General features: G+C 38.4%; 1 protein-coding gene across 6 annotated transcripts in view; it reads left to right on the top strand.

Annotated features, from left to right (window-relative positions):
- NNT (nicotinamide nucleotide transhydrogenase) overlaps positions 1-2,044 on the top strand; it is an 89,912-nt gene extending 87,868 nt beyond the window's left edge. For 5 of the 6 annotated variants that reach the window (XM_032415213.1, XM_032415211.1, XM_032415214.1 and 2 more), the window contains exon 22: positions 646-968. In XM_032415213.1, coding sequence (XP_032271104.1) covers positions 646-795 — 150 coding nt within the window. In that variant the 3' untranslated portion in view covers positions 796-968. Of the gene's footprint in view, positions 1-645 lie in introns of all 6 variants that reach the window. The other variant, XM_032415210.1, reaches the window with a different exon arrangement.
- The last annotated feature ends 8,388 nt before the right edge of the window (positions 2,045-10,432 follow it).

Consider the following 10,432-nt stretch of genomic DNA (forward strand, 5'->3'; position numbering starts at 1 on the left):
GGATCGAGTCCCACATCGGGCTCCCTGCTCGGCAGGGAGTCTGCTTCGCCCTCTGACCCTCCCCCCTCTCATGTGCTCTCTCTCATTCTCTCTCTCTCAAATAAATAAATAAAATCTTAAAAAAAAAAAAAAAAAAAGAAAGCACTCCCTGGAATTGTGTAAGACTGTCGAATCACAGACCTGTACCTCTGAAACAATACGTTATATGTTAAAAAAAAGAAGATAGTAGGAAGGGAAAAATGAAGGGGGGGGAATCAGAGGGGGAGACGAACCATGAGAGACTATGGACTCTGAGAAACAAACAGGGTTTTAAAGGGGAAGGGGGCGTGGGGGGATGGGTTAGCCTGGTGATGGGTATTAAGGAGGGCACGTACTGAATGGAGCACTGGGTGTTATACGCAAACAATGAATCATGGAACACTACATCAAAAACTAATGATGTATTGTATGGTGACTAACATAACGTAATAAAAAATTTACCACCAGAAAAAAAAAAAGCAAGCAAGCACTCCTTGTGTATTGTAGAAGTCTGTATACTCAGGAGTGAGTAGTGGTATGTGCTTCATTCAAAGCTAGGGCAGGGCAGGGTCGGCCTGTCAGGTCTGTTAAATACGCTCACTCTCTCAGTTCATCTTTCCTCCTTAGGTCATCGTTATGAAGAGGTCCTTGGGTGTTGGCTATGCTGCAGTGGACAATCCGATCTTCTACAAACCTAACACGGCCATGCTTCTAGGCGATGCTAAGAAGACCTGTGATGCACTGCAGGCGAAAGTGAGAGAATCCTACCAGAAGTAAATTTTAAAGACCAAGCTGTTGTCTGACGAAGCCACTTCTTCCGTTGTGGGAACAGGCAAATAAAGTAATCACTCTATACAGCTGATAGACGTCTGTAGCAAAGCTCTTGGAAGAAAAAGAAGACTGAAGAAAGCAAAGCAAGCAGGGAGATTTTTCAGGAACAGTGATCCCTGGATGTAAAAAAAAAAGATTGAGAATTCTACATGTCTTCCTGTGCATATTTTTTGTGTTATGAATTCCAAAAGTATTTTATAAAAGGAGAAAGAACAGCCTTATTTTAGTTCTAATCCATTTGGATTTTTTTTAATTCTTCTGCAGTAGTCAGAGTGTTTAAGAAATTAAATCTTTAGGATCTTAGTACTTACATTATATACATGGATCTGAAAAATCTGACCCTGTAAACATTACAGCTACCTTCATTTATGTTTTTTGCAACAAATGTTACTAATTTGAAACTTTTGTCAACTTCTGAGCTATCCTCTTACCATTTGACCATAATCTGAATTAACCATATCAAATTGGCTTCAACTTTTCGAACTGTACTTCCAATTCTAGGTTTCAGGGATGTATTTTCTGACTTCTATTTTAATACATTAAAGGACTAGATAATCTTTCAGAGATGCTAGGAACAAATCATTTGCTTTGTATGTTTCATCAGGACACCAATGAAACATATAATTTGAAATCAGTATTGTATTTTTAAAAATCCCATTTCCAATCAGAGATCTTTTTTAAATTTCAATCAATTTATACTGTGTATTACTACATTAAGTGCACTTGAATGGAATTCAAGTATTTGATTAATCAAATGAGTTCATCATGTTTGCATAGAGATGTAGCAATTGTCTCTGGTAACAAAGGGCTAAAGTGAATAGTTCTGCCTGTTACTAACATCTGGGGAAGACTTGCTACTATGAAATAGATGAAATTAATCAGTCTCTTAACTGTTGGCAAGAATTTTTTATCCAAATCAGAGTGTGTTTTGAGGTCTTATGTAATTGATGACATTTGAGAAAAATGGTGGCACTTTTTTTTTAGCTACCTATTTGTTTATCTAAGCACCAGTAAAAATCATGTCTTTTTGCAGTAAAAGTGTAGATTTGCTTTGTGACTTTGCTACTGTTCCAAAAGCTCCTTATAGGTGAATGTGTGAGGAATACTTGGAATATCTGCCTCTCTATTTAACGAATTTGGTACTAAGTTTCTCGAAACAATTATAAACACATAAAAACTATTTCTAAACCAGAAAGAGAAATAACTGGTGTGAAATTTTTTACTGCTATGCTCGTGTTTACTCAGTTTACAACTCACAGTATCTGTTGGTTTGGTAGTCAGCTTCTGTTTTGCTGTGCCTGAGATTAAAATCTGTGTGTGTGTGTGTGTGTTTGTGTACATATGTTTTAAAAGCAGGAAAGACTCCTTTTTTAATTTTTAAGTGGTAAATGCAATTTGCTACTGGATCTCAGATCATTAATAAGCTAAAGTCTGAATTACATCATGAAAGTTCTACTAGAAAAAACTAAATAGTATCTTTATTTATGTCCTTTTCCCTTTCTCAAAGTAGTAGGTACATCTGGAAAGCAGCAACTTGGATTTTTTGTTGTTGTTGTTTTTGAGATAATTCCTGCATTGAGCTTGAACTAAAAATAATTATACTTGGATTTATTCACTTTTGTTGTTTATAGTAAGTATTTTTAAAAGTATGAACCTCATTCTTTGCTGCTCACTAGTCCTTGGTCATTCAGTTGTGTTAACTGAATTGAACCAACATCCAGTTGTTGTTTTTTTTTTTTTTTACTTTATTGGTTAGGCTACTTAAATGAATTTGGATACATAATTTCTTAAAGTAATACTCCTAGAAGTTGGTGGCCTTGGATTATTTATGGTAAAGTCTAATATCAACAAAAATAATCTTCATCCATCCTGTTTTATTACTCTTTTTTTCTGCTAAGTCATACAACTGGAAGGTCTGACTCCTTTTTTATTCTTGTATTGCTCACAGTATATATTGATATTCAACTAGAAATAATTTTTAAAAAAATCCATTGTACCTCAGAGGCTGTTAACAAAAAAAAAAAAAAAAAAAAAGAATTACACATAGGCAGTGAAAGGCTAATGTTGATGTGTCTTTTAGGCCTTTTTAACAATCCTTTTTTTCCTCTTGTTTGTCATAAATTGGGAGTTTGTGTTTAAAGTTATGCATCTAAGTAAAGAATGTATATAAGTAAATGTATAAATTTTAATACATTATATGTATGTTTCTGTCTAACTGTGGACAGTTTTCTGGCATATAAATCTTTTTATCATTCTCTATTTTTTCTAGGGATTGGAATAGAGAGGAGTGAGAGAGAGAGGACTAATCTTTTTCTGCATTGGGCGTTTCAGGCATTTATGGACTCAGGGAATATCAGTTAGGTATTTGGTAATGAATCTGGATAGTGGGCCTTGGCCTTTCTGAATCGATCCAAGTCATGGCCCTAACTTTTAGATTTTGCTGTTTTGTCATCCAACACAAATATGGGATATATTATGTATCAGTCAGCTTTAGGGTTTAGTTCAATTTATCCTATCCCAAAGCCTTATTATGTATAATTAATAACTCATAACCCATGTGTTCATCTGACTGAGAGGCAAATTTTCAAGTCCCTTAAGGCATAAGTCTTATGAGTTAAAGCATTTTAGAACTGGAAAGTTGGATAGCTCTTTTGGATAGCTAGGGGAGATAGTTCAAATGTCTAATTTATAGCTCCTGCCAGTTTTTGAGAGTCTTTGCCAACAAATATTATTGGGTCAGAATGGTAAAAGAAAAAAAAAAAAAAACAAAAAACCAAAACCCTATACTCCAGAGGCAGCAACTTGACATTCCTGCTGCTCTTTAGATTCTCAAAGGAAATAAGGATGAGTTTAATTAACAAGGAGGGGAAAAAAAACTTTAAGTGAAACTTTTAAAGTGTTAGTGTAGTAAAGGAGCAGAAATTTTGAAGCTCTTAAGATTGTTGTTCTTAAACTTTTAGAAGTTACATATTGGGCTAAGGAATTAAACTGTTCACTATTTAAGTGGTTATATAGACATTTACCATGGTGTATACTGTAATTCTGGGTGGAAACCTTTTGGATAAAATAGTGATGGAGATGATGAGACAGTAATTAGAATGTTGAATATTTGAAACTCTGACATACAATGATTAAGATAATGGTAGAAAAAGATAGTTGGATTTGGGTAGATAATTTATTTGGGGAAGAATGGAAAACCATATTGGATAGGTAGAGAAAGGCCAGTTTAGGATTATGGAGAACTTTAAAAGCTGGAACTCAAGTAGTGGGGAGATACTACATCTCTGTTATGTTGATTGTGAAAGCATATGACTACCTCATTCTATATAAAATATTTGTACTTCATATTCTTGCCAAAGATCACAACTTTGAACTCTGTTTTCCAGTTCTTTCCAAAATCCCATTTCTGAAGAAGAATAACGAATGAAAAGATAGCCTAAAGGATATGGAGTCCAGTTTGCCCCTGGATATTTCAAATTTTGCTCAGAGACCAAGCCAGCCCTTCAGACGTCTGGGTGCTTGGGCTCTGTTGTGTGGGTCATTGTGGATAACAACGACATGAAGGGGCTGGAATGGAAGGTGGGGGGAGAGTGATCTAGCTCACCTCAGGGGATTATGAGTGTGGGAGAGGTACATGTGTCAGCAATAGAATGGTGGGGAGTAAAAGTGGTTGTCACAGACTTTGAGAAGAATTGAGGTGATGTGGATTTGGGGTACACAGGTGACACATGGGAAGATGGTGGCTAGTTCCTTCTCCCAGTGATGGAGAGATGTGAAAAAGGAATTGAGAACTTAGGGCAAGGGGTTGGAGGTGTTCCTATTTATTATAAAGACAGAAGAGTAAGATCTAAGAACTTTCTCATCCTCCTTCCTGTTGTATTTGGGAAGATGAAAAGCACAACAGAAAGTGATTTGATGTATAGGGAATAGTAAAAACCCGTGGAAATGGACCATTCAGAAATTCAGATAAGGCCATTTTTTCCCCCATCCACCTACTTTGTTTTTGGCTTACCACAGGAAAAACAAAACTTGGAAACTTCTCCAGTAAGGCGTAGAACTAGATTTAGCCAGTGAACTTTTATCTAAATTAGCCCTTCTCTGGACCCGATTTTCCAAAAGCCAGTGAACCGCTGTCAGCCAGCCTTGCCTTCCCCCCCTTCTTTCTTCCAGTTTGGGAGTGCACTTTCTACAAGAGTACAGTGCTTACACTGATGGAGCAGGGTCTGTGCCTGGTGAATGCCATCCAGACCTTGGGATTCTAGTCCTCTACTACACACACACACACACACACACACACACACACACACACACATGCTGGGTTCAAACTGAAAGGTCACCTCTAAACCTCTAGAGAAATGGGAGAAAGTCTGACTGGGTAACTGCCTTGTTTTATGTCAGTAGGGAGATAACTCCTTCCCCAGAGGGATGAAACAGAATGTCATGGCTTTATCTTAGAATGTTTTGTCACTACTCTGAGTTTACTGGAACACTATGCTTCAGAAATCAGTCCTAGAAAAGGCCTTTAAAAGCTTTCAGGGCTTTACTGATTCGTGGAAAATTTTGTTCTTGCAAATTATAGCCAGCTCTGTGGTTTTGTCCCATTGGGGTATCTATGAGCATGGAAGCTTAGACATACTTTAGGTCCACACCCTTGTGTCTGATTGCGGATAACTGCTTCATTAGTGTTGGGTGTAATTATAGTAATTTGGAAACATGCTCATATAAAGATTAGAATCATCATTGTAAATGAGACCAATAGAACATTCAAAGACTATGACAAAATCTTATGAAAATCTTATCCTACACGGAAGAATTTTAGAGTACTGTACTGCTTTGGTCCTTGCTGTCATGCATCTCACCCAGAATACTGTCTGTGTAAGCATCACGAATGGGTGGATTTTAATGGTGAATACGGGAAAAATAGTTGGATGATGGCATCACTATGAAAAGTGTTACTGTTTTCTACATAATGAATCACTTTTGGTAATGCCTACATTTCTGGAGGGTCTCACCTTTTGCTAAATTAAACATAAAGGCATTTTAATAAGTATGTTACCATGGGTGTGGGGGGGGAGGGAAGGAAGTGCATTTTTATGTGTGTTCCACATGGAATTCTGTTTAGGACTCATTATCTGGAAGTTTATCTTAACCTTTTTTTTTTTTTATTCCAGATAGAAAGACTCTGCCCTCTTACTCATTTTATTTATTTATTTATTTATTTATTTATTTATTTTAAGATTTTATTTATTTATTTGACAGAGAGAGAGACAGCGAGAGCAGGAACACAAGCAGGGGGAGTGGGAGAGGGAGAAGCAGGCTTCCTGCCGAGCAGGGAGCCCGATGTGGGACTCGATCCCAGGACCCTGGGATCATGACCTGAGCCGAAGGCAGACGCTTAACGACTGAGCCACCCAGGTGCCCCCTCTTGCTCATTTTAGTAGCTCAGTGGGTAATAGTAACAGCAGCTACTAGTTGATGAGTGCTTATTTTGTGCTAGGCACCATCTTGTTCGCATCCTGTGAGTTTTCAGGGCCTCCTACAATAGAAGATGGCGCCCTTGACCTGACGGCAGCAGGGTCCACTCAACCACTCTTGGTGTTTGTCAAGCAGAAATAGCTAAAGAAAAGATGGCACTCACAAAAGGGAGGAACCATGTCATACTAAACTATTTAAATATATTTTTTAAAAAAACCCAGTTGAAATTTCAGCCAGAAGATGCCAACCACTTACAAAATGACATGAAGAAATGTGACTTTTGGGGAGGAAAGCAGTGCCGGCTGTTTTCACACACGGCATGACAAAAGTTGCTGCCTATCACGTCATGATTTGTCTCTCCACCCATTCTGTCTCCAAGCTGCCATCTGCCTCGTCCACAAAAGCTTAAATCCTGGGGTTGCTTCTTCCTTAGGAGCAGAACCAAGGAAGCTTGGAGCAGATTTTCCAAAACCCTTTTAGGGTTTTGCTTTCCAGAATCATAGCTACCACACCACCATGTCTGCTTTGACCTCTCACAGCTTCCTACCCAACAGCCAGTCAGTCAGGCCACAGCTTTTTGCTGTGAATTGTCACCTCCCAGGCCACAAACTCAGATGTACCGAAATATGACTTTATTTTCTATAACTGAACTGAATTCCTTTCGTTTAAAGCAATATAGAATTGGAAGGAAGAGATACGCAAGGTGGAGGACATGATAATCTCAATGTATTTTGGCGAATTTCTCCTACGATTTATATTTGGGGTGAAACTTTGAAAAGCTTTTGTATGAGAACAGAATATTAATGTTATTTCTACAAAGAAAGTAGTAAGTGCTCTATTTAAATAATTTAAAGTGAATTGATTAGAAAGCTTCAAGCAAAGAAATTCTGAGGACCAGTTTTCTCCTGAGATTAACAGAATTATGAGCTTCAGAGACCTTTATTTTAAAAAATTTAGACATTGAGTTGTTTTGGGGAAGGTTTTTCATTTGGTCCTCTGCCCTGTGAGGAATGTAAAGTGCTCTGTCATCTAATCTATTAGTTTATCAGTAGTACTTTGGTATTAAATCTATAGCCAAAGTTGAACCATTCATTCAGATCTGGAGCACATCTGAAACAAAGACAGAAAAGTAAAAAAACAGCTCATTTGATAATTATTGTCTTTTTAAGAACACAAGTCAGCATTTATAGCCCATCTAATTTTTTTTTGTACTGATGAAATTTTTTTTTTAAATAATGATTTCTGTGTATGTTATTAATTGTAATTTTCACTGGGGAAATTGGAGCACAAAGCATCACAATGTTCCCCTAATTACGCTGTGGCAGATGGAACAACAAGAACTATATCTTCTGCCAATTAACTATATTTGTCTTCTTAAATTACAAGTGCTTGGTCATTTCAGTAAATATCATGATTCCTATTTTACGCATAAACTTTTTGTTCCTCTGGAATAATATATTCTCCTCCCCCTGCCCACCGGAAATAAAGAAATTGGAGCAAAATGGAACAAAGAAGATAATATGTTCAAAAGTGCCATGATTTAATATTTTCATGCCACCACTTGAATATGAATTTAGAATAGATAGCAAGGGACAGCAAGGGGCAATCAGGTAGAGAGCTTAGCATAATAGGTGTTTCCAATGTACCAGAGTCTGGAGGATGAGAGGGCTTGTCCAGGTGGAACAGAGGGTGAGAGGGGGAAGTAGCCCCTGCTCAGCCTGTGGGAGATGGGGAAGAAAAGCTCCTGAGAAAAGAGACATTCATGAGGGAGCATTCATGAGGTGGGTGAAATCCAAACTATGGTAGTTCTTCTAGATTCCAAGTGGAGGGAGGGGATGGCAAAGGAAAGAAGAATCCGAGATCATTGGCATGAGAATTTTGGAAGGGATGTGGAGTAGGGAGTTGCAATTTAAACTGGAAGAAGCCATAAAAAGAGTTAATGGTAGCACTAATGACATTTTCTAGACTACAAGGTGTTGTAGGAAATTGCTTATGCTTGAAATGTTTTGATCTATTCCCTCCACCATTGACTCGGTTGGGTTTCCTGTCTATAAAATATATGATCAAGTGGCAATGATGAGCCTAGCTGTTATTTATTTTTTGCCGTGTGCTGTGCCAGGGAGCAGATATATGTGGCACGTTCCCTTGCAGTGAAGTATGGGGTGCAAAATTATAATTTGGTGGAAGTGCAAAAACTAAATGATTTGCAAGTTATGGAGGTAGCTCACAGAAGAGAATGATTGTTGCCTGGATAAGAGGAGGGAATTCTGGGGAGCTTTTGCAGAGAAGCATTCTGGAAGCTAAATAAGAGACAGGCACATAAGGAAGGAACAAGCATTTTTAAATTTAATTTAGTTTTATTTTATTTTTTAAAAGATTTTATTTATTTGAGAGAGAGTAAGTGAGAGAGAGAGAGAGAGCACAAGCCAGTGGGGAGAGTCAGAGGGAGAAGCAGACTTCCCACTGAGCAGGGAGCCCGAAGCGGGACTCAATCCCAGGACCGTGGGGCCATGACCTGAGCTGAAGGCAGATGCTTAACCGACTGAGCCACCCAAGTGTCCCGGAACAAGCATTTTAAATGGAAGAGATAGCATGTGAAAATTCACTGAATCAAGATTTTTCAAAGGAAATAATTCTCTTCAAATATGTAACACAACACAGATTTTTAATTCATAGTTATTGTTTTAAATAAAACTCTGGTGCTAGAGGACTGTCATTTTCCAGGTTATTGTGGGGAGGATGCTTGGGGTCATGGCTCTTGGAATAGTCATTGTTTTTAAAATTTTTTCTACTGCCTTTCAATAGTCATTTGTCAATTTTGGTACTGACGAATCTCTCTTTCCTCACGCTGCTCTCACAAGTAAAATAAAAAATAACATTGCCAGTATTTTTCACAATCTGTTCCTTACCCCATCTTTGTCAGAGCACCCGTGAAGGAGGGACTCTGACTCTATTCTTTGTGTTACAGAAGGCTCAGGTTACCAAGAAAGAGTGGATTCAGTTGAAACTGGACAGTGGTATCTCGGTAGTGCTAGTTTTCTCTACCTTTTCTCAAGGTCTGGGACTTTCTTTGACTTTTGGGTTGATCTCAGAAGATCAGTCTATCAGGCAAGAAGTAAGCCTGTTTCTGTGGTGACCATAGTCAGTGTGGTTTTGTGTCAGTTTACCTAATCTGCAAGTACGGTTCCTAGAATTTCTTTCCTTGTCTGATTCTAGCTTAGCCCCAAGAGAAATTGCATGAAATTTGGGAGAACAGGCAAAGCGGTAGCCATACCACTCTGAAGGCTTGTTCAGGGCCCCCGGGTACCGCTGCAGCTCCGTGGGACTCATCTCCAGGCCCATTTGTTGACCTTGTGCACCAATTGGGACCCCAGCTCCTCTCACTCCTGTTGGATCCCTTTCTTCAGCTTCTCAACTTTCCAGGCAAAGCTTATGTACATGGACTCAGGAAGCTCACCAGCTTCTGCAGGTCACCCGTGTTGTTAAGTGTGAGAAGACGAGGTTTCCAGTTTGTCTTCACTCTCTCCCACTTCATGTTAGGCTGTCAACCCTGCTCACTGATAGTCACTTCAGGCCCCTGACCAGAAACAGAGCCAATGGCCTTTCATAGGCTTTCACTCTTCCCCAGCATCTACAATCATGTCAAGTTGCATTCCTAGTAAATCTCTTCTTTCCTATCCCTCGTTGTGGTTCTTCTTCCCTGATTGAAACTTAACTGGTATAGGTCCTTCACAACACGTCATGATGCTAATGTAACTGATTTGTGATCATTAATGGTGATAAGGAATTAGGATGGCATAAGTAATTGAAATTACAGGTAGTCAAGTGTCTTATTTAATAATTTCAACCATTTCTCCTAACAAATATCAAAATTAGATGACTCACATTTCACCACCTTTGCAAATGGATTGAATGATGAATTCAGTGAATGATTCTTTCATATGGATTAATACTTTTTTCCAAAGAGCACAATCTAGTGCCGTGGGGGATTAAAACCCTTGTAAAAGCTATCTTGTTTTTGGCATAGAGTGGGGGTGTGTGGAGAGAATGTTTCCAGGGACGATAAAAGGAGCAGGCTAAAAATTTCCATGATGTTTTTGTTCTAGAA

This window comes from Phoca vitulina, unplaced genomic scaffold (assembly GCF_004348235.1).
Source record: "Phoca vitulina isolate PV1807 unplaced genomic scaffold, GSC_HSeal_1.0 scaffold17, whole genome shotgun sequence".
In the NCBI taxonomy this organism is placed as follows: Eukaryota; Metazoa; Chordata; class Mammalia; order Carnivora; family Phocidae; genus Phoca; species Phoca vitulina.